The sequence below is a fragment of the Gekko japonicus genome, unplaced genomic scaffold (genome assembly GCF_001447785.1).
Source record: "Gekko japonicus isolate JY-2015 unplaced genomic scaffold, Gekko_japonicus_V1.1 scaffold518, whole genome shotgun sequence".
Taxonomy (NCBI): Eukaryota; Metazoa; Chordata; class Lepidosauria; order Squamata; family Gekkonidae; genus Gekko; species Gekko japonicus.
In genome coordinates, this window is record NW_015169789.1 from 611,583 (window position 1) to 639,569 (window position 27,987).

Below are 27,987 nucleotides of genomic sequence, written 5' to 3' on the forward strand. Positions count from 1 at the left end.
CGAAAAAATTCGGGTCCAGTAAACCCGAATCCGAATTTTTCCGAATTTTTTTTTTTGCACACCCCTAGCTGCCAGTGCCAGCCTGGGGAATCCCTAGAGGTTTTGAGGTGGACCGTGAGGAAGGAGGGCTGGGTTTGGGGAAGGGAGAGGCCTTAGTTGGGTACAATGCCACAGAGTCCACCCTCCAAAGCAGCCAATCTGGATAAGGTTGCCAGGTCCAGGCTGGGAAACTCCTGGAGATTTGCGGGAGGAGCCTGGGGAGGACAGGGACCTCAGTGGGGTACAATGTCACAGAGTCCACCCTCCAAAGCATCCATTTTTCCCATGGGAAGTTATCTCTGCAGTCTGGAGATGAGCAGTAATTCCAGGCATCCCCAGGTCCCACCTGGAGGTTGGCATCCCTAGGCAGCACCCTCTGGGTGGCTTGATATCAGTGGGGTACAATGTCACAGAGTCTACCCTCCAAAGCATCCATTTTCTCAATGGGGAGTTATCTCTGTAGTCTGGAAATGAGCAGGAATTACAGGGGATCCCCAGGTCCCACCTGGAGGCTGGCATCCCTAGGCAGCACCCTCTGGGTGGCTTGATACCACCTGATTTGCATGACTCAAGTAGGCCCAGCTGCTTGCTACGGTTCATCAGCAGCCACCCTATGAAAGCCAGTCTGATGTAACAGTTAAAGCTTCAGGATTAGGTCTGCGAGACACAGGTTCTTGCGGTGGAAGCTGACTGTGTGATTTTGGACCAGTCACATACTTTCAGCCTAGCCAACCTCACAGGGTTGTTGTGCAGATAAAAAGGAGGAGAGAAGCTGCTTTAGTCCCCACTGTGTAGAAAGTAAGCTGCTTTGGTCCCCACTGTGGAGAAAGACTGTAATTTTCCTAGGTAGAGGCTGTGGGGGAGGGGTGTGGAGATGGAAAGCTGAAGACAGAGAGGCAGATAAAGGTAGGTTGGCTGTTGGGTGGGAAGGAAATTGTGTTGCCAACTCCAGGTTGGCAAATTCCTGGACATTTGAGGGGTGGAGCCTGGGGAGGGTGGGATTTGAGGAGGGGAGAAACTACAGACCAGTATAATGCCATAGACTCCAACCTCCAAACCATACATGGAGGAGAGAGAGAAAGAAAGGGGGGGCAGAAGGGAGAAAGAGTATGAGAGAGGTAGGGGGAGACAGGAGGAACCAAAGGCGTGAGCAATAGGATAACCATCCCGCAAGTTTCTTGCGGGTCTCCACTTGTATATTCTAACAGCGTAGTCAGGATACCTTTGGATACTTAAATCTGGTGACTGGAGCTGTGAAAAAGCAAGACAAACCTGAAAAAACCTGCAGAAAATGTGAAGTCTAAAAAATACACTGGGTAGCTTAAAAATCCAACAGATTCCTTCAGTGGCTGTTGCTAGTCAACCACATTATTGCAGGCTGCAGTTTCTGAGAATAAAAAGACAGGAGGAGGAGGAGGAGGGAGGGCCCTTTCCAGCCCTATTTTGGCCTTAGAGGGAGTACTCATTGGGGCAGGGCCTGGCTAGGGTTGCCAGCTCAAGACTGGAAAATCCTGGAGATTCTGGGGCTGAATTTGAGGACAAAAATGAAACAGAATACTAAATGTACATTTGCTGCCAGAAAAAAAATCTCCCCTCTAATATAATACTAATCAGTACTAATTAATTCTTTTTACTTGGAGGTATGGCAGCCATTCAAGATTTTTGAATATGGGGTTAGAGATGCTCAATAATGACATAGTTAGGAACCTTGAAGAACTGTAGATACAGGGTAGGCAGAACCATTTGTCCTCAGTAAAATAAAGGCAGGTTGACAAAGCAGCATATGTGTAACAACCATGTCATGGCTTGGTTCTGGGAAGCAGTGAGGCTGGCCTGGCTTAGACTACTAAAGGAGTATGAACCATCTCCCCACAGACACCCCCCCCCCAAGCTATTTCACACCCACGTGTACCCAAGCCACTCTTGATGCAGACAGAGCTGCCATACCTGGAGGCCCAACCCTGGCTGAGCAAAGGCCATTCTCACTTAGCTCTTCTGAGGGGTGGATGGCCTCAGAGGTAGAACCACCCTGCTTCTCCCTCCTCTTGCGCTTGCGGTGCTCACTCTCTTCAGCAGTGCTTCCCTTGTCTAAACCTGGTAAAGACAGCTGCTTTTTCTTCTTTCTCTTCTTCGGGCAGCAGGACTCCTCTGTAGACACAGGTTCTAGGCAAGCCTCTCCCTCATACTGTAGAGAGCAGCTGCAAATATATAAATTGAAGTTTATACTCAGCCACTTAAAACTGAATCAATGACACATTCTCACAGAATTCTATGTAAAGAAATGAACCGGGGCAAATATCCGAAATACAGTCAGGGCAAATATCCAAAGTACAGTCCTATCTATTACTTTTATTACTGCGCCAATTACAAATGCTTGGGTGGTGAAAAAACACAGGAATATTTACTTCCCATGTCTCAGAGAAAGACAGAGAGCGCTTTCACACACCCTGGGTAAGACAGAAATGCTTTCACACACACTAAATAACACACTTTCAATCCACTTTGCAACTGGATTCTACTATGTGAAACATAAACATCCACTTGCAAATGGTCACTGAAGTGGATTGAAACTGCATTATTTCGCATGTGTGAAAGCGTTCTCTGTCTTATCCAGACACAGCTAGACAGTGACTTAGATCCTGCCTACAGTTTCTGCAAATGCAAAGGAGAAGATGAATTCTGCCAATCCCCCCCCACCCCCCCCCCAGGCAGACAAAACTCCCCCCCAAAAAGCTGTTCCTATGAGACAGGAGAAGCTTTGGGGGATGGGGAAATAGGCAACTCCCCCCTCACCCATGGAAATCCTAGGCAGGATCTAAGCCAATGTCTCCAGAAAGTTCTGGGCACTTACTCCTACTAAATAGTCTTGCTCACTGATCATGTGAAATTCTAAATCTCACAACTTGCTGCTGTAAGCAGCTATAAAAATTACGGAATGCAAAATTCCATGATTTATATGCAATGAGAGGTTTTATGTTATGCTCCTGCTCAGTATTTAACTGTGAAAAGATTATTTAATTATTTATTTATTTATTATTAGATTTATACCCCGCCCTTCCCGGATGAGCTCAGGGCGGCTAACAAATGAGGCACATATGCCAGAATTCTACAGATAAAACAGAATAAAACAAGCAATAAAACAATCATTCATATAAAAATACAAAAATACAAGTGCTCTAGATGTCACAAATAACAGATGGGGTCACACATAACAAAGTGGTCCCAGAGCAACACGATAGACTCCAGGTGGTACAGCGATCCGTCCTTCCTCCCAGGGCCATCTCGTTCCCCGATGACACCCACTCCATTTAGTGGTGATGGTACAGTGATGGTATAGTGATGGTGGTGGCTCATACTCAAAAGCCTGGTGGAAGAGCTCCGTCTTACAGGCCCTGCAGAACTGCGCCAAGTCCCGCAGGGCCCGGATCTCTTCCGGGAGCTCATTACACCAGGTAGGAGCCACCACCGAAAACGCCCTGGCCCTGGTGATAGCAAATTTAATATCTTTGGGACCTGGGGTTACCAGTCGGTGTTGAGTCCCCAACCGTAGTGCCCTTGGGGGAACATATGGGGAAAGGCGGTCCCTCAGGTATGCCGGACCCTGGCCATATAGGACTTTAAAGGTAAGAACCAACACTTTGAAGCTAACCCGGTACACTATTGGCAGCCAGTGCAGCATTTTCAGGACAGGCCTGATATGGTCCCGCCTAGTGAGACCCATCAGCAGCCTGGCTGCAGCATTCTGCACTAGCTGCACCTTCCGGATTTGCGACAAAGGCAGCCCCATGTAGAGTGTTACAGTAGTCTAGCCTCGAGGTAACTGTCGCATGGATCACTGTGGCCAGGTGGTCAAGGAAGGGGACCAACTGCCGAGCCAGCTGAAGATGGTAAAAGGCTGACTTGGCAGTGGCTGCCACCTGGGCCTCCATCGTTAAAGTGGAGTCCAGGAGCACTCCCAAACGCCTAACCTCCAACGCTGGCACCAAAGGTGCCCCATTGAAGGTCGGGAGAGGGAGCCCCAACCCTGAACCAACCCAACTCAGGCCCAGGACCTCCGTCGTCACCAGGTTTAGTTTCAGAAGACTCAGCCTGAGCCAACCAGCCACGGTTTGCAACGCCCAGTATAAATCTTCTGGGCTGGAGTCCGACTGGCCGCCCAACATCAGACAGAGCTGCATGTCATCTGCATATTGATGACACCCAAGCCCAAACCTCCGGGCAATCTGGGCAAGAGGGTGCATATAGATGTTGAATAACATCGGGGACAGCACCGCCCCCTGAGGCACCCCACACTCAAGAGGGTGTCTCTGGGACTGCTGTTCCCCGACTGCCACCCTTTGTCCCCGACCTTGGAGAAAAGAGGCAAGCCATTGGAGGGCCAGCCCCTTAATCCCCGCGTTGGTAAGGCAGTGGGTCAGCAACTCGTGATCAACCGTGTCAAACGCGGCCGACAAATCTAACAGCAACAGTGCCGCCACACCGCCTCGATCCAGGTTATAGCACCAACAGTTATAGCACCAATATTAAGACAAATGCTCATTCAGAATATACAGGAGATGCATACTTGATTTTAAAAATGCAGCCTGATTGCAGAAGTATCCTGTAAAATGTGTGCTAGAAGGTCACTAGGAAGCAACAGCTCAAAAGCACTGATGGTGCTTGGCAGCAGTGGGGTCAAAAGGCTATGGGGGGGGAGGCACTGGCACCCTAACCCCATGCTAAAGACACCTCTACCCGGGAATGCAGGCCACTGCAAAGGAATGGCCAGGGCTATGTTATGTCAACATGAAGAAAAGGCCCTGCATTTCAAGAAGGTTTGTGGCTCTGTTCAGCTATATAAGCACTATTTGTACTGATGCTGCCATGAGTCATCCAGCACCCCAAGGAGTGGAGGCAGCAAACCCTTACCTGTTCACAGGGGGCAGCAAAGGTTGGCAGTCTTCCTCTCTCTGCTGCAGCCTCCTTTTTCTCTTTTTTTTCCGGATGGAACTGGTTAGACTCAAACCAGGTGCTGTCTGGTCCTCAGCCATTCCCTCCTCTTCTCCCTTCCTGGCTGCCACCTTTGCCCGTACAGAAGACACGCTGCCATTTTCCTTCAGTTGACTCTTCTTGGGAGGGTTGGAGAGCCAGGTCCTGTCAGCACTGTCTTCTGTCGTGCCTGGGTTGCAACGAGTACCTTGTTCCTCCCCTGAAGGGCTATGCTTCCTTTTTCTTTTCTTGGAGCTGGCAAAGAAAGGGCCCTTGGCCTTGTCCGAGTCAAAGAGGCTCCATGCCCCTTTGGGAACAGCAGGTGGTGGCAGAGGGGCAGCAGAGGGGCAGCATGATTTGAAGCTGGATGAGGGTGTAAAGTTGACAAAGGTGCTGTTGGCTGAGTGCGGAGGTGCTGAAGGTTTGGAAGCAGGTGAGAGCACCCTGGAGAAAGAGGCATAACACAGAGCTCAAAACCCAACACATTCCGCCATTGTAAACATCACTGCAGAAAGTCACTACAGCTCCTACATGAGACTTGCTGCTATCAACCCCACCAGTGTCAAAACAGGTAAGCCCCATGTACCTGTGCCTACAGACATAGACCATCAACCAGGCATTAGAATGCACGGGCTGCTTCCAGGATCATGCTCTGTAGGATGGTATGACATAAGATTCAGGAATCACTTCAATTAATTTCCCAAGAGTTCCACCAGTTCCCTCTCACTTCCGACATGCGAGATTTCCATCCCTGTCCAAGCTTGCTGGCACAGCCTTTTCAAATACAGCCTTCACAATTACCACCAAGCAGGATTGTTTCGTCACACATTTCTACAAAACAGGCATGCAACTCTGGTGCGTGTGTGTGTGTACACGCAGAATTACAATCTAAATTGTGGAATTTATAAAGGCTGTGGCTCAGTAGCAAAGGAAATGTTTTACTTGCAGAAGATACTCTTCAAAACCCAAATCTGGCTAGAGTTTACATAAATCAATCCCAGGTTCAATCTCAACCCCCCCCCCCCAGTACAAATATCCTGGTTAACAGGTGTTAGGAAGATTTTTCTCTGCCTGAGACCCTGGTGAGCCAGTGCTAGTCAGGAGTTGCCAGTACGGAGCTAGATAGATCAGTGATCTGACTCCGTACAAGGAAGATTCATAAGTTTTGGTACTGCATTCAGAACACATTCACTGAAGAACTGCCGGTGTTTACTGGTAAATCTTACTAATCCAAGGGAGTACCGCTAAAACCCGGGGCTGCTTGTCTTCAGGAAAATTCTTCAGGTAATCTGGGAGGTAAAAATTTCCAAATCCTAAACATCTCTTTTTGGGGGGGGTGTGTGTGTGTGTGTGTGTGTATTTTTTTTAAAAAACAACCTTCATGGTTGTAAAGATATATTCAAAGATTAATTTCTGGCAGCGTCAGCAAATGTTCCAGTGTTTTAGAGAAGCGGAGAAAGCTTCGGTGCCCTACGCTATTTCCTGTTACTCCCTTACATGACTGGAGGCTATTTTCCTACAGTTAGTTTTCCTCTGTTCCTGTTACCCATTAGTGCTCATCCTGCAAGCACACTGCTTCTTGTTCTAGAAAGTTTCTAAGCTCTGCAAATAAAGCATGCAAATTCAACTAGTTTATGCTAAATAAACAAGAGTGCAGAATTTAGATACTTTCACTGCAAAGGACATTGAACACAACATGAAAAACAATTGTTATTAAGCAAATGTATCAGTTATGTCTTTGGGAAGGCAGAAGTATATGAAAGCCCTGAGCTAAGAGGTACTATTTGTCTCTGGGGAACCTAGATAAATCATGCCGAGATTATCAGATCCCAAGAAAGGGAGCAGCCTGCTAAGGAGTGGAGGCCACACACAGGAAGGAGGCAATCCTTACTGACGTGAAGTTATATCACTAGCCTGTGTTTTCAAGCATCGTAATGAAGCATGGTTAAGGACCCTCAGCCCCACTGAGAGAGGCTCTTGATTCCAGACCATACAGCAGAAGTACAATAGAGGCATCCAGTGGAGAAGCACCAGTCAGCAGCAGGTGAATGCCAACAGAGAGCCAAACTCACTAGGGATCCCAGCACTAAAAGCAACACGATCCACCCATGAAGTGCTCTAAGCTCTTAGTGCCTTTCCCAAGCGCTTCAGTTATTACTACATCAACTGAGACAGCCACATAGCAAGGAAAGCTTCCAGATGATGCCTAGCATTGTCACCCAGAAGGGTATCTAGGGAAAGCTTACCTGGGATAGCCAAGTACAGCGGCGCAGACAGGGTGGGTGGTGTTTGTGGCGGCTGGTGGGGAGTGGGGCGGTGCCCGACGCTCACTGCCGCTCACTTTCTGCAGTGTGTTGTTGCCCTGTAGTTATCGACATAAATAAAAACTTGGTGGTCTAAAAAAGGTTTCCATGACCCAAGGGAGCAGGGGGTGGAGTAAGAAGAGAGGGAGGGGACCAAAACAAAAAGAGGTGGGGGTGGGGACAAGGAAGGGAAGAAGAATCAGAAAAGTGTTTGTTGTTAGAAACAAAGGAAGAGGAAGGACATGTAAGAAGACAGAACAGTGTTAGCATGAGTAACTGCCAACTGGCGCCTTCTCATCCCCCAGTCCCTTGCCCGGGCTCACCCCGGGAGTGCTAAGCCTGGGCTTCTCAGCTCTGCATCTGAAGCCAGACCACACCCCTCCCTGGATGCACCCTGACCACGCAAAAGAACTGGGGGGGGGGGAGGAATGAGGGGACATCAGCTCTACACAAGTCTAACCTGCTTCTTCTAAGATGAGAAGGCAGCTCACACAATAATGAATGAGGCAAGCCAGACTGGGGACAGTCTGCTAATACCTGGCCTTCCAAGCTAGTAAGTTGGGCCAGGTTAGAATTTTACTTGGGTTATTATCAGTAGTACAATGCTAAGCCTGAAAGTGCTACCAATGGGCTAGGGCGACAGTTCTGAACATTCCACCTTCCTTTCACCTCCTTCACCCCACCATTTCCTCCCCAACCGGGAGAGCCCCTCCCCCCCCAAACACACCTTCCTGGCAGAGAGCGCCAGTTTCTTTGCAGGTGGGGGTGACATGGTGCTTCCCAGCTCTAGATTGGTCACAGTAGCCAGCAACGGTGCTTTTAACTTGGCAAACTTGGAGTCCTCAGAAACAGGTTTCCCAGAGGCACAGTCTGTTTCCTGAGAGGAGCAGTAGCCATTGATGCCCATCGTGGCCTGTGGGAGCCCCTTGATCAAGTTATGTGCTGGACTGGAGGAAGAGGAGCTGCTTGAAGATGAAGAAGAGGTCGTTAAGGATGAGGAGTCCTTGCTTGGCAGCTCCGCACTTTCTTCACGAACTTTGCCCTGGAAGTCTTCTGCAGGACTCTCTAGCAGCTGTGAAGAGGGTGTCAAGCCCTTGTCTTCCCAAGAATTCTGCTTGCACATCCCCACCCTGGCACCACCAGCCTCACTGTAGTCCTGAGATGTTTTGAGGAAAGGCTGCTTCTTGGATCTCTTGCTTAAGTCATCCAGGAAAGTTGGCTTGCTGGGGAGTTTCGGTGACAAGAAGCCAGGAGTAAGGAAGAGTTTGGGAGGAGGACCAATCCCATTCTGAGGTTTGGAGTTGGAAGAAAAGGACCTGCGGGCCACAGGGACGCCAGATTCCTCAGGCTCCAGGGTTTTCTTGGCCTGAGTCACATCTGGCCTCTGAAGAGAAGAAAGGCATACACATTAGAGAGAGATGCACAGAGCCAACAGCATGGAGCACCGAGCCCGGTTTCACAGGAGGATAGCACCCACACAATAAAGCCAATTACAGGCTCAGAGTCTGCAGTCACATATACCCTCAAACCACCCCCCCCCAGTCATTAAAATAATTAGTTGCCTTGAATAATATTGTTGCACAATGCCCCGAGCCCTGTCTTACAGGGGAGCGTGGCCTAGAAACTGAAAATAATAAATAAATAGATCATGTGGCATCCCTCCACCTACAGTCTGAAGTGGTACAGCCCAGGCAGAAGCTTACTACCTAAGTGAGAGCTAGTTCCAACACACAATGCCCCAACCACAGGAACACCTATGTTACTCTAACTAAAGTTCACTTCAGTTCACTACCATGCTTGCCCACAAACATGTTGGAGAAGAGAACCGGTTCCTATCCAAACCAAAATCCAGAAATCTTTGAATTCTGATTGTTGCCAGGTTTTGCTCCGGATGTTTGTCCACACTCCATCTCCACCCAGCTACCTGGCTGAGAGCGACCTCACCGCTAGCTATAGCTATCTTAGCCAGTTAGGGAGCTGGAGATTGCATCCAGGAGTGGGGGAGAGCATCCTGAGTGCCTGCAGGAAAAGGCAACAGGCCTTTTGGCTAAGATCAAGTGTAGAAAAGGCAATAGGTACTGTAAATGGATGCCGCTTCCTGAAAATCCGAAGCAGTGCATTTTTCTAAAACCGAGTTTCCAGTCTTTATAGCTGTGCAGATACAGCATGGGGCACAATCTGCTGAAATCTCAAAAGTCAGAAGGGTGACTGAACAAGATTTTCAGCAGACAGAGGCTGGGCCTTCTACAGCCTTGCCTCTCTCAGGACTAACAAAATCAGAATTATGCAAAGTCATTATGCAATTTTGCTGTACTGGAACAATTTATACAGGGCCCAGAATTTGGACTGCCTGATTGCAGTATTTAATTAATTTTAGGTTGGAAATACATAGTTCCTAGACAGTAGCTGACTCTGGTGATAAGGTGGGCTAGCAGTTAAGCAGAAACTCACTTTGCTGATCAGTGGTGATGCAAGGGCCCCATTGGTCGTGCTTCTCTTCATGTGGCCAGAGACAATGCTTGCTCGGTTGGACACAGGGCAGCTGCTCTTGGAGATGGACCCTTCAGGACTCTTCCTGGTGTTTGGGATCCTTAGAAGGAAAGATGGAAACACATGAAATGACATTCCACAGGAGTCTTGCTCCATCCAAAGGACCTTTACACAACAGGGGATGAGACCCAAACCAAATGTTTTGCTAATGGAAGGAGTGAGGTAATTTCCACCAATTCTCTCTTCCTGCTGTAGACCCCCCCACACACACAATCTGGCCCCCATGCTGTTGCTGAGAGTACCCTGTTCCCCTAAGGAGCAGCATTTTGGGGAGATCAGTGGGTTGCTGGGGGTGGGGTGGGGGGAAATGTTCTGTTTTACTGATAGAAATGCTTTGCAGCAGAAAAGTTAACCTGGATGCAACCCAGAATCCAGGACTAACACCCAGTATGACAGATTAAGCTACCCTGGATGGTGGAACTCCTTGGGACCATCAGAGAACAGTGACAGGTAAGAGCTGCAAGAGAGTCTGCCAGCCAAGAAAACAGGCTTGCACTGGCAGCTGCTTTGTCATCATCCCCCCCCCACATGTTCCTAAGTCAGCTCAGCTCTCCATTTCAAAACTGACCCCTCCATCCTCTTCCAACCCACCTGGCGAGCAGACTGGGCATGTACAGACAACAAGATCTCCTTGGGAAACAGGAAAAATGGCTAGGAAGAGTTCTGCCGGCAGCTGGTGCCACAGATACCCCACTTACCTAAGATAAAACAGCACATAGGCCTGCTGATTGAGAACAACTTTGATGTTGCTTGAATGTACCAAAGAGTCATTCATCTGGTACCATTGCCCATTGCTTGCCTGAAGATGGAAGAAAGAAAGGAGGATTTGTAACTGACTCCCTGCACAGACGGTCAGGCAAAAGTTACTAGCACTTCAAAGACTGACATCACTAAAAAAGGAATGGGATAAATTCAAGGCCCACAGGTCTCTCAACTGCCACCAGCCATGGCAGCCAGAAAAGGGATATCAGTGTTCAATGACAGCGATACCAAGACAACCAGATGCTGGAGACTAACCCAGGAGACTGATAATGTCAGCCCCATCTAACTCCTTCCGAATTCCCCTCCTGACTTGTGATGGACTACTGTTAAAATCTGTTAACTAAATCAGGTCCCTTGGATGTTTGCAGTCCTTGAGATGCCGCCAAAAACTGTATTCTGTGCATAGGGAGTGCAAGCTTCAGCAGCTTGCAATGCTCACCTACAATACAAAAGTAAATACTACAGCTTCACATTTTTCTGTGGCTTGGATTATGAATCTGAGCCAGACACTAACTCCTCCTTCCTCCCCACTCCACTTGTGGCTATGGTACAGGCAGCTACAGACTACATGTAGGCCGAAAACCCAGCTGCCAACCTCCAGGTGGGGCTTGAGGTCTCCTGGAATGACAAATGATCTCCAGACTACAGAGATCAGTTCTCCTAGAGAAAACGGCTGCTTTGGAAGGAGGACTCTATGGCTTTATACCCTGCTGAAGTCCTTCCTGTCCCCGAACCTCCCCCTCCCCAGGCTCCACCCCCAAATCTCCAGGAATTTCCCCAGCTCAGAGTTGCCTACCTTACTGGCAAAACAGTCACACATTTCCCTCTTTCCCATCCTCCACCCCTTCTCTTTCCTGTGCCCTGAATGCCGTTTCAGCACCGTCTAAGCCATGCCCAGGACATCCTGGGACATGCAGTATTCGGGGCGCCTGACATAAAGCCTTTTGATCACCTCTCAGCAGCCTACTCAGCCAGCCGTTACCAACTCAACAAAGTCAGCCGGGAAAGAATGGAGGAAAGAGCAGACTCTCCTGAATCATTCTGAGCTTGGAATGGAGCTCTGAAAAGGCTGAACTATTTGCCAACTCTGTTCTCAACAGCCTACTCAAACATGAGTCCTCCAATGCTTAAGCTACATGAAAGTATAGCTTTTTTTTTTACAGGGGCATTTATGCCATCCAACCTATCAGAAATATTCTTGCAGAAGCTGCAAGGGACCTCACAGACTTAAGAGCAAGTTACCCCTTCCCACACAGCCCCACGATCATTGCAACTCTTTGCTTCGTGCCAACAGGAAAAGGACACACCTTGACATAGCAGTAGTAATGCCCTGCATGGCAGCTATATCCTGAATGCACAAGCACAGCATAGAGACCATACATGACAGGGTCACCACTGCTTTGTGACATGTAAGGACGGATGTTCAGGAACTCAGGATAGCCCACATCCTGCAAGGGAGGGAGACAGAGTTTGTCATTCATGAGCAACTGTCCCAACCTATTTGAAATCTCTCTTTGGTGGGCATACAGATCTGCAACCGGAAAGAGACATGCTGCATGTAAGTAGTCTAGGCAGTCAAGCAAGATTTCTAGCTTTTGCAAGACAACGTGGGGCCCTGGCATCTACTCCAACAGGAGTCAGTGTCATGACATGCCCATGTTCAGAAAGACAGTGGCTTGGTTTATTACAAAAACAGGCCTGGAAGGAGCTGTAAGATACCATTTATACCATAAACTATATATACAACTTGCAGAGAACCATATCTAAAAATACTGTTTTTTTCCTGTTCAGATGTCACAACAGCATGTTTCCATTTTCAAATAGGAGTTTGTAAGGGCAAGCAAAAGGCAGAGTTTGCCATTTCAGACATATGTATGTATGCACCCAGGAGGTGTCTAGTGATCAAAAGGCAAGAAATAAAGGGGGCAATAGGGATTATGTAAGTGATCCAGGGTGTGAACCCAGCCACTGGCCACTTCTACTTTTTCAAGGTTTCTTAAGAGGGGACTATTCAGGCACTCTTCCTGCTTCCAGATCTCCACACCTTGGTGATTTTGCCTCCACTAAAATTGGCAAAACGCTTGAGGGAGATTGTGAGTACATTCGATGCACGATGGATGGTGAAGCGCTTGGTGGCTGGCACTTTCTTTTTACACCTGCACAGAAAAGAGGAAAGGCAACGTTGTGAAGACAACCATGCAGTCATTTAAAACACTGGATCCTTTTCTTTTTTTTAATTAATTTTTTTTAATTATTTTGAACAATATCTTTAACATATTAACCATAACATATTACATTGAATTATGCTTATTTTGATATTGGCTACATAAAATGACCAATACGTACTCATGAACATGAATAATCCAATATCAGTTAACATTAAACATGTTACACAATATGACAGTGAAACTCACTGTGGTATGTAAATATAGATAGAACATAACTAAAACAGTTTTTAACTAAAAGGAATGTTTTGCTAATTGACATTTAATGTTGCTCACTGACAGAAAGAAAAAGTTTACAAGTTAGAATAAACTCCAACCATACTAAAATAATATGTCAAATCCATTTTTCAAATTGGGACCACTCAGAGGAAATAAATTGCTGCTGAGATAAACACTGGATCCTTGATGCAGAATTCAGAGGGTTCAGTAGAGGATGCCCCAAATTCCCAATAATTGCTCTTCGGTTATGGAACTGCCCCTCACACATATAAAAGGGGTGTGTCCCTGTACTCCAGTCCAGCCCCATTTGTGGTACATGCAATCTCTAAACTTTCAGTGGAATGATCTGATGACAAGTAGAAGGTGGATGTGCCCAACTTAACATAACCACTTCTCCTCGTAATCATTTGCTCCCCCTCCCCTCTGTTGTTTTGCCCAGGGCTTGGTAAACCTCCCTGCATTGCCCCCTTCAGCTTCTACAGCCTCCATTTTCAATAAAGAACTAGCAATTTCTGATGCTGTAAGCAGAACACATCTGCTCAATTGTCTGAAGCAAGGCTCTGGTACTAGACATATACTTCTACTTAAAATGCACACGTTTTCTTTACTGGGGTGGGAGAAGAGAGAATGGTGAACACAAGAAGGTGGAGTGTAAGCCTACATTACAACTTACTTGGCACACATGTAAGCATTCTCCCCACTCAACACATCTGCCTTTACAAACAACTCCAATGCTCGAACAATGTTGGCAGACTGCTGTTAATAAAAAGAAGGGAAAAGAGACATTCAGAGGGATCTCCTACATAACCCTACGACCAGTGTTCCCTCTAACCTGAGTTAGTGTGAGCTAGCTCACAGTTTTTTAGCCTCCGGCTCACACATTTTTGTCTTAGCTCAGGAAGGATGGCTCCAGAGCAAACTAATTTAGGCAGCAGCCAAATCACTCGCTCAGAACTTTAATGCCAGTAGCTCGCAAAGTAGAATTTTTGCTCACAAGACTCCATGGCTTAGAGGGAGCATTGCCTACAACCAGTCAAAGAACAGGCTCACACGGAAGCTGAGATTGCTCCCTACTCAGCTGGGACGTAAGCCTTAGAGAAGGGTTGGGCCCTCTTCCCAGCTTAGTCAGGCCTGGCTCTTCTCATACAGATAGCAGTCCTTCTACAGGGGGTCATAAACCCTAGGTAAGTGGCAACAGCCTCATCTCAGACAGATCAATCCCACGTTACATCACCCTTTAGAAGATGGCCTTAATATTAACCAATTCTTCTTGGCCCTGAAGTTTATACCTATGGTCACAAGAATCTCATATTTTAAAAGAAAGTTTCTAAACCCTAGCCTAGGGATAAGGATTAAGCCCTAGACCAAGACCTCTTGCTCCTTCTAAGCAGGAGGTCACAACGGAAAGCGACTACCGTGTACTAGATATTATTTTGGCTTCATTCGGTCAAGAGTTCATCTTGAAGAACCCACAATGTGAGATCATCATAAAATCAAGGGCCAGGCAAATAATACAATGTTATCTGTCCCAGGTTTCAACGCTGCGGGGAAGCTGTTGCTTTTTTCCCCTTCCTCACAACATCATGGTACAGTCATGCACCTCCCAGGGCTCCCCCAACTTTCTCATATCTGCTTTGCTGTGTTGGTAAAAATAACTGTAGAGCCTGGATGGCTGCTGTGTGGGTGGGAATGTTTGGATTTTGCCGCCCACATGACAGCCATTTCCCTCCCCCCACAGCAGTAGTCATTTCTCCCCTCTGCCAGGGTTTTTTTGTGTTTCTTTTAAATTGCCAACTGAATATTGTTATATCAAAATAACTGGTAATACATTGTTGTAACGGCATAAAGATATTCAATTGCTGATTTTTTAAAAAAACTGAACAAGTCCCAGGGGAGGGGTGATGACTGCTGCTGGGGGGCAAGGGCAGGAAAACTGCAGGGAGACCTACCAGCTGGAAGCCCTGTTGCTTCTGTGCTTTATCAGCTGCACCAGCAACAGGGAAGCCACATAAGCTTGTCACCATGTGGAACCACCAGAGACATCATTTGCACATTTTACTTAACATGGAACTGGACAACTACCATTGTTCAGGACAACCACCATTGACTGCAAAAAAACCACAAGGTATTTCACCTAATTATTCTGGACAACGGTTAAGCCCTTCAAGTAATCTCTTGAAGACCCATGAGGTGTGCTCACACATCCATAGTTTCTGTACCTTTAACATGTACTACCACCAAATGGTTCTCAAGCTCCCCTCAACAAACTCCAAAAGGTTTTAATTTTTAATGTGAGATTCTTAAGGTTTTAGAAAGAGCCCATAAATCAGACAAATTAAAAGACTGGATGCAAAGCCCAAATTATGTTAGTAACCCCCAGCTAGATCACAGATTTTCCCTCCGCTTGGATTATGTACCTAGAATTTTACTACTCCAAGATTTACTGCGAAAATGGCACTATGGAAGAATTGAGGTCTAATTTCACCGAAAGCTCATATTGAAACAAATGTCAGAAGACTTTATATGGTGCTGGACTTTTGTTTCACTATGGAAGGACACAAGAGATTCTTCTGCCAAGGTTTCAGGGCTGAGAACTTTCAAGCTGAGTGTGGACTTTTTGTACCAGTGGTTGTAAGGATAAATTCATCACCCTATTCACTCCCTTGAGGTCCATATTTCGTCATCCTTTCCCCCAGAAACCTTCTCCATTGCTGTTTCGTCCACTTTATTTTCTACAAGGGACCAAACTATTAAGCATCATACCATCTACTTATTGCATTCTGCTATGTATAAAACGTCTTCCTATATATACTAATACTGCAGAAGTCATAACTACCAGAGGTCCATTCATGTACACAGATCCACACATTTTAGCCACATCTGAATGTCTTTTTCTTTGTCCACCAAGGTGAACAAAGATGAATAATTCTGCCATACCCTGATCTCCAAAGCCACGTCCAGGTAGGGGTCATAAGTGTCAGAAACACTCTTGCATACAGAGCACTTCACTGCAAAGAAAGAAAGAATTATAACTTATCACTGGACTCAAAGCTGCAGGAACACAGGTGTTGAAACAGTTGTAGGGTGGTAAGGGGATCTCTCAGTAGACTCTCACCAAGGATTCAAAATGAGCAGGTCTTGGTATGCATAACACCTTCAAAGATACTTGCTAAACTACATTCCTCACCTCGTGATCGGAGGTAGCCACCAAAGATCTGATGCACCAACGTAGTAGCCTGTGTCTGACGATCCAGCCTGGAGACACAAGTGACGGGGCATTAAAACATGCCAGAGCAAATTTCCTAAGTGATAATATGTGTCGAGACTAGTTCAGTACAACAGCTGGGGTACATGGGCAGTCTAAGACAAAGGCTTTCCTCCTTGGGTAGAACTGCTAGCTCAACACACAGGTTCCTTCCTCCCTGGGTAAAGAAAGGAACCCAACAGCTGGATAGTTGTTTACCAAGTATTAACACCATTGGCACATTGGGCCAAGCAATGTGAGCCACCCTGAGCCTGCTTGTGGGGAGCGCGGGTTATAAATGTAACAAATAAATAAATATCCCCTGTCCATACCCCACCCAAAAACGTATCAGGATTTAATCTTCCACTAAACACCCTGCAAGAGGGGAGAGATTAAACACTCAGGCTATTCAGCCTGCCCAAAGCTCAATGAGAATTCCAACCAGACATAAAGAGCTGTCCATACTTGGTGTAACCATTCAGACAGGCCTTCTGCATGGCATCAATGGTGTAGCGCAAGAACTCATGTGCGTCCTCCTGACTGCCGAAACGGAAGTGCCGAGCAATCTCTGTTAGGGTGAAAGAGAGAGAGAAAGATCTAGCCTCCTGTGCCACTTAAATGTTCCACAGTGCCAGAAACACACCACTTACACTGGAGTGAAGGAGGATCAGAAACTGTTTCATGGAAGCTGACCCCCCCCCCCCCCAAAAGTCCAGCTCCCACAGCATGGAAATTCCAGTTCGTTACTCAATATAACTAAGCAAAATTATGACCAGGACTACATACATATAATATGTGGGGAGGGGGGTTAAAATGGTACTGGCTACAATTTAGGTAGCTGAAAGAATGCAAGGACCCAAATATCACTAGCTCATGACTCTCCCACTCATTGGTGTCATGCTTTCAAGCCTCCTTCTGACCAGAAAGTTGCTGAAGCCGATATCCTCAGCAGCCCCTATTGTGCATACATGACAGGATATGCACACACATCTAAGATATACCTAGGGCTTAAAATAATGAGGTTTCTGATCAGTGCCCTTAACAGACTGTTCACGCATGACTCTCATGCCACTATTCACTCCCAAAGCTGGAAAGCATCAGACAGATCTACAAAGGCCTCCGGAGCTTCCCTCCAATACTTACTTTTAAGGTCTCGGATGAAGGACACGGGCTTGATGGCATTGCCACTATTCGCAAAAGCCTGAATCATGTGATTCTGCATAATGCACATCATACAGAAGCCTCCCTGGTGGCCTGGAAAAGAGGAAATCAAAAATTATCTCACACACACTTCAGAAGAACACATCCATTTTAAAGACTGTAGCAAGCAATGATATGGTGGAGAGAACCCACAGGCTCACAGAAAGTTCTTGAAAGGACCCCAATAGCCTCTCGATGTAAAATTTCCAGAAACAGTGAAGCCACAGAAATATATGCAATGCTTCCCATAATCTAAGCTTCTTTTACTAGTTGAACATAAAATGTGTAATTTATAACAAAAATTATCATATAAATTGTATAATTTGGCATATTCATGTAATTCAAAAGTACGAATGGCTTCATTTTTCTGTAAGAAAAAGTATAAGTATATGCAGTACTTGAAAAAGATTTGCAAACCACTGTACTCTATGCTACCACAGGACATGTATCTTTAATTCTTACCATCTGATAGGTAGGAAAAATAAAAAGTGAAGGTAGAAAACAAATTTTGTAGTATTTGAATAGAGACTCTCATAAAGTCATAGTAGGTAGGACTGGCCAGCATGTTTGGATATTAAGCTAAATGTTATAAGACTCTGAAATACCAAACTCTTTAATAATATATTACCATTAAACACCTTATAGCATATTAATTGTTGCCATTATTTACATTTAAATTTTAAAAATCTGGAAAATGTTGTACAACATGAAAAGTTTTTCCAGTGGAAAACCTGGGAAATTTGGGGGAGAACTGGAAAAATACTCTTTTACTGTACACATGTACAGTTAGAATGAATGAATGAAACGCTTTGTAAAACAAGGTTTTTCTCCGTCAAAAACAAATTATTTCATAAAAGGTTTTTTTAGTACACTCCAATTTTTCCACTGCAAAAATCCTAGACTTTTTCATACTATACATTTTAATTGTGAAAATCCTTGATTTAAGAAGCATTTTTCTTATTCTATAAGATAAAGTATTTCATAGGAATTCCTTTTCAGTGCTCCCCCCAAATAAAAAATTAAACAGGTTTCACCCTGCCCCCCCGCACGCATTTTTCTGAGGCCTTCACATCTCTACAACAGCCTTGTCTCAGCCTGAGGAGAAAATTGGCCAGTTAAAACTATATCACTTGTTTTGCCAACTGTTACAGAAGAAAGCAAAAAGAGAAACGGCACATTTTGATGCAATAGCTCCCTCAGCAGTAGCTTTTGTCTATCCACATCTCACCCCAGCCATTCACATCCACTCTCCCAACCAGCAGTCAACACTACTAGCAGGGATAGCATGGGTGCTGAGAGTAGCAATTCTCATGCAACCAAGTGGTGGCTCTGCTCCTTTGCAGCTGTTTGCACAGGATATTAAATATTATTAAAATAGAAAACGAAATTCAGTGGGTGAGTTTACGTATCCCTTGAAAAAGGCGTTTAAGCCAAAAGTAGTTACACAGGACAGAAAATTTTAAAAACCAAAGGTTTCTTTAATGAAAAGTTTAGCACGACTAAGGACTGGATCCATGAACAGAGTAAAATACTCAAGCAAGGGGAGGTCAGCAGATTCCCCCTTCTTCCCGTAGTCCCACTTGCCATATGTGTTCTAGCGGGTCCCCATTCCAACAGCAGTTCTGGGGGAAGGACACGGGGTTGTTGTTGGGGGCACTAAAAAAAATTCCTTCCATAAACTCGCTCTATTTGCAGAAGCATGGGTTTTTCTGTGAAAGCTTTCCCATTTCTAAAATTGCATCTTTCTTAGTATAATTGGTAATAAAACGTATGGAAAAGATAACTAGTCAAATCGGGCAAATCCAAAAACTGCAATTAACATCTTCCAGATGACTATCCCAAGGAAGTAAGTGAATGTATTTGAGAAACATCATATTTACACCACATATGATTTATTGTTTCCCCCCCAATCAAATATTTCAGAGCTAAATCAGTTTTGCCCAGAAAATTGTTCTGAGGTACTTATATCTAAACTATATTAGTAAGGCATACTTTAGTTTCATTATCTAATCTAAGCCAAGCAAGCATGCCAAATCCAATCTCAAACAGCTCAAGGTGCAGAGAACAATTAAAGTTTTCCAGAAAACCCACATTACTGTTCAAAACACACTGGACTGTAGTCAGTAGGATTGTTTTACAGTTGTGGCACTTGATTCTTTTATGCAAGAAGATATTACGAGTGCTTCACAAGAGTTATACCACTAAATGTTATTTGTTATGCATAGCTGCTCCAGGATCCCCCACTCATAAGACTTGGATGTAGAGAAGGAATACAGCCGCTTTTGCCCTATAGAATCAAATCACGTGTGCTTTGTGTCAGAGCATCAAGTGGGGCCTCACCCCCAGACAGAAAAGAACACCCCAAAGCCCCATCTCTGCACTCACAACTACGGCTATGCTCCTTGGAAAGCAGGTAATTAGCGAGAGGTGGTGTATATGTCAGACACTGCAAGGTGGAGTTGAGGAAACAAGTGTTGCCAAGGTTGTGGAGACCAGCTCCAACGCGGTACACCCGCTCCCATTTCAAAGAGAGACGCTCTACAGGAAAGAGGACCTTCTGCGGAGCTGGCACACCATCACCTCCCAGCACATGCTCAGTGCCTGCCAAAGAGAGGAGAGAGAGGTCAGCAAAGATCGCCACGACAAGAACGCAGCCAAATTCCTCAAAAATGGGTGCAGACAGGAGGCACCTTGTTTCCGAATGGATCCTTCTTCACAGCCTTTATGCCTACTAGAGTTTTCTGTCTTCGGATTCAGCAGAACATATTTGCTTTTGAGGCTCTCCAGCTGGTATGAAAAGCTCTTGGAGGCTGGTTCAAACTCAATCTTTTGCAGCAAGACCTTCTTGGCAGAAGCAGCCAACAGCTTGCCCAGCTCACCATCATCAGCAGAGTCTTTTCGCCCAGACTTTAGGGCTTCTTTCAGCTTGTCCACTATGGGCATGGTGCATCACCATGTGGTGGCAAGAGTTGCCCTGCTAGCAAGGTAACTTTGTTCTATAGGACAAAGCAAAAAGAAACAGAAACTGGCAGGTTAAACCACAGTGGGGTCTGTTAAGAAGAAATTCAAAACCATTACTATGAATTTTATTTCAACAACATTCTTTCCAGAGAATATACACAATCCAACATTCTTTAGCGCCATCCCTCCATTCCTTTTCTAGGAGAAGGATCAGGTCATTTTCCCTGATGTATTTCAGTTGCAAATTGTGATTGTGATATATATTTTTAGGAGGAGTTCATGGGAACACCATACAAATCCTGCCTCCTATTCACTAGAAAACCTGCTACAACTTCATTGGTTTTGCAGCAACAGACATTCCTCCAGTATTTCCAACATTTTCTCACCATGAAGGTTAGAAACTTTTCTGAAAGCCAAAATACAATAGCTTGGTAGATGGTACAGAAAATACAAAAGGAATGCATTTCAAGATTCCAGCCTAGACAACCTGACTTGTATGAAACAGTTATAGCAATACAGGTTTCTAAGCAACCCAATACACTTCTCGGCATGTATACTCTGCAGGTCTGACATCTTCTACTCCCAACAGAGAGAAAAGCTCTGAGACAAGAGGCCAAGGATTTGACTATATGTTCTGCCACATGAAGATCTTTAACAAACAAGGCCTTCCTAAGTTAGTTCTGAACCTAATTCAGAAACAGTTTACTAAAGAAGAATAATGCATTTTGAATTTGTTCTGGAAGATGTAGATATAATGCTTTCATTCCAGAGCAATCTCAGCCACAAGGCAGCTTTGCAGCAAACAATTCACATCAAGGCCTTTTATTATCAGGCTTGAGATTTGCCACATCCTCAGGTAGGCAGGTTAATAGCAGCGTGTAAACAAAGAGTCTACTATATCACTTGAGACTGCTTGGACTGCTCCAAGGTTGGTGTAGCAATGGGAGAAAAACAACATGCCATCTAGAAACCCCAGGTGTCTCTGCTGATGGAGAATTTTTTTGTTTTAAACTGTCATGTGGAAAGAAGTGCTCACCTTGTAAATAGAACAGGCCTTCCTGGAAGACAAGGCCATACTTGATTCTTGGAAAAGAGAGAGGTTTACAGCATCATAAATTTTCTGTTACAAACTTTCCCCTTCAAGTGCCACAAAACCAGCAGAAAGCCTGCAACTGCTCAGGGCTGCTTAACGCTGGTGGCACCGTTGCTATCCAAAAATATTTGTACTGCCATCTGGAGATGGGGGCAGGGTGTAAACATAAATAAGCAGTTTGCTCGGTGAACACTGCACCTGCTTGGGAACCATTGGCACAGGGAATTTATATATAATTAGAGATATCCATGTGGCAAGGATTTCCATATGTTATGCCCACTGCCTGGAATCCTCAGCACACAGCATCAGTTTTCAGCAGTAACCAAACTAACTGCATCACATACAAACCTGACCTCATAAACACCATAAAGCACCACATTCCACCAGAGTAGCACAATGGCATTTTATAAGGTTCCAAAAGAGAATGGGTCCTTCATTACTGGCTTAATTCTATATATGGTAATATGGAGGTAGTACATATGGTAGTATGGAGGCTTTAATAAATTCTGGAACCAAGAAGCAGCTCCCTTGCTCTAACTTCCTACACTGAGCCAACATGTTCTCATTTGGTAAGCAAAAGACGTGTTCTAGGGATAGACTGCTTATCCATGTGGCCAGGTACTCAGTACTATGACACCCTTGTGTGTCAGGACAGTTGCCTCTTGCCACAGCAGTAGCATCTAACCCAACGGCCAAGGATACTGGGCTCAAACAGGAATCAGAGAACAGACACTGCTCTGAGCACTTTTGGGCCTGAAAAGCAATTTGGCCCCAACAGCAAAACTGAAGCATCAAGGCAAAGAGAGGAACACAGATTTATCCCTGAAGTCAAGGTGCTCACAAAATATTTTGCCTGCATACAGCAAATATATTTTCTACAGTTTGGATGGGGATGAGAAATATAATGGAGATTCCTCTGTGAGCAAATATGCAGGGCATAGAAGCTCAAACCCAATCTGTGCATACAGCAAAACAAGCTGGTAGAAGAATTGACATAATATTCTAGAATACTTCAGACAGTAGGTGAGGGATTACATAGTTCAGCGTCCCCCCCACTTTAATAATTTCCCATAAGCTAGCACAGCACACAAAGGTATAAGATACAGGGAAACTACACAGCACACATATCTATACCAGGCCTACAACGTAGCAGAAAGCAAGAACGAAAATGCAATTGTATTCAGCGTGGCCTGGTTCTAAAGAGAGCTATTCCGCCACTTCCGTTCTGTCTACCCGAGGCGGCCTGCCCCCGCTTTCCCTCCTTCTCCAACGCTGGAATGCACATTCGACCTGCTACCTTCTCACGACCAACTGGTGCCCCTGCGCACAGAACGAATGCCAAACACGGTCACCCCCAAGGCAGACTCAAGGATGCCTCTCCCCCCCCCCCCCCCCCCGTCTTCCCAAGCAGCATTCTGCATTGGTGCAAAGGGCACCTCCGCCACCATCACCCATTTCGCTTCCTCGGAAATAATGCCCATGGCCGCATCCCGGCCCTCCCTCGATACCGTCGCAAGTGGGCAGTAGAGCAAGACTCTGACCCAGGAGCTTTATCACAAAACACCCCCTCCCTTCTCTTTTTAACCAGGGGTCGAGGCAATCCGCTCGGGAAGCCGGGCGGCAACAGCAGCAGATTGAGGATCACAACCCAATCGCAAGACTTGGCCTCACCAGGAGGGCCCCGGGCGGTGCCGTGGGAAGGCGGAGAGACGGAAAGGAGGTGCTCGACCAAGGGTTAGACCCGCTCAGGCCCCCGATCCACCCCACCCGTAAGGCTACACTTACCTCGGTCCCGGCTTCCCCCCTACACTGGGACTGAGCAGCAGGTCACAAACCGGGCGGTGAAGGAAGGCTTGGCTGGACGGTAAGCCTACCAAGCTTCCTTCCCTGCCCCACACTCACCAAACGGGGTCCCCGCATCCGCCCCGCGTGCGCGCTCATCAACACACGTGTCCACGCTGCGTTAAAAGCAGGAAAGAGCACGACTCTGGAAGCCTGCTAGGCCGCCGCGCAGGGCCCAATCCTCGCCCTAGAGGGGCGGAGGAAGCTGGGCGCTCCGCCCGTCCCCTCTGACGCCACGAAGTCCGCCAGCCCGCAGGTTTCGGGAAGGTAGCGCCGCCTGGTGCCGCAGCGCCTCCGCCAAAACGTCACCCGCTCTAGCGTTTGAATGCACGGCAGCTGGGTTGCACTTTGTGCAGCAGTAGGGTATGCTCTCTCGCCTTGCCGCCGGCCACCCGAGCTATTTCTGTGACACTGTCTAGATGCATATCTATTAAGTAAGGATTGGGGTGGGGGGCAATGGCGCGTGACAGAAGGAGAAGCATGTTAAGAATCCAAAAGGCGCAGTGTCCCGCAGTTACTGGGTAGGACTTCCTGCCACGTGCTTTCCCGGGTTGGGGGGTGGAATGGAGGGAGTATATTTTAGGACAGGGTAGGAAAGATCTGAATTCGTCAGGAATGGTCAAGAGGTAAAAAAAATTAACCAAGTTTTGTCCTTACATTGGCCTTTTCTTCAGTTTTCTGGTGAAAGACACGGTTAAATGTCGATCGCTGTCCTCTCCCAGTGAACGGGAGAACAAGTCCCGTGCTCAGAGCTACTGAATCGGACCATTGGACTATCGATCAGCATTGTCTACCCTGAATGGCAGTGGCTCTCTCAGCCTTTCGTATCATCCACTACCTGAACCATTCAGCTGGATTTGCCGGTGATTGAATCAGAGACCTTCTGCTTGCAAAGTTGATGGGCTACTATTGAGCCACTGCCCCTGTCCATAACAATGGTGTCCTTGACAATGATGGAAAAGATCAACCTTGAAAATATAAACATATGTACATGTTGGGGGAAGGGAAGTACTGGGGGGGAAGGCAGCTGCTACTGCCATAGATATCAAGGAGATCACTCTCCTAGAAGGGCAAAGCAAATCGTATGCAGTTGTGTAGTGGTTAGAGTATCGGACTATGATTTGGGAGACACAGATTCAAATCTCCATGCTGTTATAGAAGTTTCCTGGGCAGCTTTGGACTGTTCACTCTCTCTCTCTGCCTACAGGGTGGCGGTTGTGAAGATTACATGGAAAAGCATAGAACTTTGGATTCCCATTGGAGAGAATATAGAGTTCTGAAAATCACTTTGTAGAAAGACAAAGAAAGCAGATACTGTTATAAATAGTACATTAGTCATTCTATGCATTTTGTGAGCAAAAATTCTACTTTGTGAGCTACTGACATTAAAGTTGTGAGCGAGCGATTTGGCTACTGCATATAGTAGTTTGCTTTGGAGTCATCCTTCCTGAGCAAAGACAAAAGTGTGTGAGCTGGAGGCTAAAAAACTGTGAGCTAGCTCACACTAACTCAGCTTAGAGGGAACACTGCTCCTATCTGTGATTGCTGCTGTGATTGCTGCTGCAGAGACAGCCGTTCCACCCACATGCATCTTGGGGCTTGCAAAGTATTACATTACTCACCATCTGCTTGGTAGAAGGTGCCATCAGTAGTAACCCTGGACTTCCTTGGTGGTCTCCCATCCAAGGACTAACCAGGGCTGACCCTGCTTGGCATCTGCTGAGATTGGGCTATCCAGATCTACTTACCTCTGCTATTTTCACTGCCCACTTGTGAAATTTCCCCCCATTTTTTTCTTTCTTCATCATAAACCAGGAGGGAAACTCATGATTATTAAACAAATTCCCAACTGAGCTTAGAATTCTGTCCTCAGTACCCAGCATTAGAGTGCACACTTCTGCAAAAATAAAATAAACAGGCTCTCCCTATATAGTAAGGATATCTTTCAGAAGTAAAATTAAGTAAAATTAACCCCCTCTGATTCAATGTTCTCATCCAAAGAAGAACTTGGGTTTCCTTACTCACTATAGGTGCTAATACCTTAGCATGACTCACCCTTTCATGGCTGTGAATTTATTCAGCTGTAGTTTTACAAACCCTTTGTATTGCCCTGATTGGATCTACTTACCTGGTTTCATACTACTCCTTTCTTGGTCATATCTGATTTATATTGATCTTACTCTACCTGTCAATCAACAATTGGGAGTGGTCCTCACCACTGATTAGATTGATCTTTCTTTTCATTGGTTATTGTTTTTAACTGGCCTCTCTTTATAACACCTCCCCACCCCCTCCTTACTGTTGCTGTATATACCTGTATATACCTGCTATGGACATACACCTCATATATCTGAGGAATTAAACTCTGAGTCACAAAAGCTTGTGCAGGAATTGTTTTAGTCTTCAAGATGTCATTAGATTAGTTTAATTTTGCTGTTACAGGCTAACATAGCTATCCATCTGCAATTATCCTCCTCTGAAAAGGATAATAATGATTAAGTAGCAGAAAATTTATGTTATCCTGTCCCTTGCAGGACTGGACTTTTGGTATGGATGGTTCTTCTTCAGAAAGTTTGATCACATTAAACCTTGGAGTGCATATTAAATGACTTAACAGCTGACTGAGGCCTATATAACAGTGCCATCCTAAGCAGCAGTACACCCTTCTACTTTCATTGATGTCAATGGACATACAAGGGTGTAATATAACATAGGATTGCACTGTAAAAGATGGCTAACATCACTTTCACTCTAATGTGAATGGAAGAATGGATTGCCAGGGCAATTCTAGAGACCCCTCTTTTGAAGCTCAGAGGCATCAAGTCAAGAGTGAGTGGCAACAAATCCTGTTATAATGCTCTTTTGGCCACTGTTCTCTGCCATCCTCTTTAGGCTACATCTTCCTTGCAATACTGCTTGCATGCATCTCACAACCCTAGCCAGTGATTATAACATCTTACATAAGCAATTCCTTCTCCGAGCGTGCCAAAATCAGTGGTCTGTCCCTATACTTAAGCGTTTTTTAGTAGTATGCAGTAGCTGATTTTCAGGTCAAACTGTCTAACATTGAATCAGACTATTAGTCCACCATGGTTAGTACTACTTAGTCTGATATGGAGCAATTTTCCAGTTTCTCAAAGACTTTTCCTGTTTTTGCTGCTTGAGAACCTTTTAATTGGAAATGGTAGGAATTGTCCCAGGGGCTACCTGCATATAAAGCATATGCTCTACCATAGAGCTGGTGACTAAAAAAAATGATCTGCCATGACATAGTGTGACCGTTCATTACAATGATATGTACTTTCAGGATGCAGAGCCCTTGAAATGCTGTCATTGTCCCATGTGCAGGATTAGGTTTTCCGTAGATCCATCCCAGCCATTTGAGAAATGACACGTTCAACCCAGATAGGCATATGATCAGCAAGAATGTAAAAATGTTTTGTGAATTCTAGAGGGATAGCCACATTTGTCTATTGTAGCAAAAGAGATGTCCAGTGGCACCTTAAAGACTAACAGTGAGTTAGTCTTAATCTTTCGTAGCCGAAGTCTATTTAAGGGTTTGTAAATAAGGTATCCAAACTTGGTTAGCTAAATAGATTAATCTAGCCATGAAACTTCTTTAGGGTTGTAGATAATTCTCCCTCTCTGTGACCCTTAGAGAACTCCAGGTATATGTCAAGTAGAAAAGCAAGAAACACCCTGGTTGAGAAATTAGATGCTTTGGACCCAGCTGATTGCCAGGTTAACTGGGATCCTGTGAAAAAAGCAAGTCAGAGATTCTTTCAATGATGCCAGAACTAGATTCTTGATACCTGCTAGATTCCTTCAGTGAAGTAACTGAAGGTAGAACATACTTGACATGGAGCCTCATTTGGATAAATCACTGTGTGATTCTGAAATAACTGCTCTTGGGGAGAGCCTTTTCCTTAAAACCACAATGTTCAAAAGACAGGTGTACATAAGGATGTAAAACCAGCCATGCTGGACCAGACCAATGGCCCATCTAGTCCATCATCCTATTTAACACCAATTAGATGTTCCCATGAAGACCTATAAACTGGGCATGTAGGCTGAAGCGTTCCGTGCACCTTGGTGTTTAGTCATGCCAGCCACATGACCACGGAAACATCTTCCGACAGCGCTGGCTCTTCGGCTTTGAAACGGAGATGAGCACCGCAACCCTAGAGTCGGACTCGACTGGCTTTCGAGCAAGGGAACCTTTACCTTTACTAGGCTGAAGTCTCCCCTTCTTGTTGCCCTCCATCACTAGTATTTAGAATGTCACTGCCTCTGAACATCAAGGTTCCATTGATGGACCTATCCTCCATGCATTTGTCTAACCATTTTCAAAGCCAGCTTAAGTACAGTCCTTCACTACATGTGAAATCCATGAAGTAAGTACTCTTTGAGCCTCTTTGTGTCTGTCCTGAAGGTCATAGAAGCCAACAGCATGGGTACTGAAAGAACTTTGGAAACAGCCTTAGTAGCAGAAAACCAACCATCTCCATTGTTAGAGAACCACAGATCAGTTTATGCCAAGGAGCATGGGGGGGGGGAGTGTGTCTATCTGGAGGAAACTTA

The 27,987-nt window shown here is 45.6% G+C and overlaps 1 protein-coding gene across 3 annotated transcripts in view; it reads right to left on the reverse strand.

The window, feature by feature from the left end:
* USP36 (ubiquitin specific peptidase 36) overlaps window positions 1-23,660 on the reverse strand; it is a 33,020-nt gene extending 9,360 nt beyond the window's left edge. For 2 of the 3 annotated variants that reach the window (XM_015417007.1, XM_015417004.1), the window contains exons 1-17: window positions 23,467-23,660; window positions 21,508-21,554; window positions 20,201-20,506; window positions 19,896-20,111; window positions 17,454-17,564; window positions 16,776-16,878; window positions 16,254-16,321; window positions 16,004-16,074; window positions 13,740-13,822; window positions 12,667-12,778; window positions 11,930-12,070; window positions 10,559-10,659; window positions 9,762-9,900; window positions 8,038-8,694; window positions 7,254-7,369; window positions 4,948-5,451; window positions 1,987-2,237 (exon numbers count right to left, since the gene is read on the reverse strand). In XM_015417007.1, coding sequence (XP_015272493.1) covers window positions 1,987-2,237; window positions 4,948-5,451; window positions 7,254-7,369; window positions 8,038-8,694; window positions 9,762-9,900; window positions 10,559-10,659; window positions 11,930-12,070; window positions 12,667-12,778; window positions 13,740-13,822; window positions 16,004-16,074; window positions 16,254-16,321; window positions 16,776-16,878; window positions 17,454-17,564; window positions 19,896-20,111; window positions 20,201-20,453 — 2,926 coding nt within the window. In that variant the 5' untranslated portion in view covers window positions 20,454-20,506; window positions 21,508-21,554; window positions 23,467-23,660. The remainder of the gene's footprint in view (window positions 1-1,986; window positions 2,238-4,947; window positions 5,452-7,253; window positions 7,370-8,037; window positions 8,695-9,761; window positions 9,901-10,558; window positions 10,660-11,929; window positions 12,071-12,666; window positions 12,779-13,739; window positions 13,823-16,003; window positions 16,075-16,253; window positions 16,322-16,775; window positions 16,879-17,453; window positions 17,565-19,895; window positions 20,112-20,200; window positions 20,507-21,507; window positions 21,555-23,466) is intronic. The other variant, XM_015417006.1, reaches the window with a different exon arrangement.
* Window positions 23,661-27,987: the final 4,327 nt, after the last annotated feature.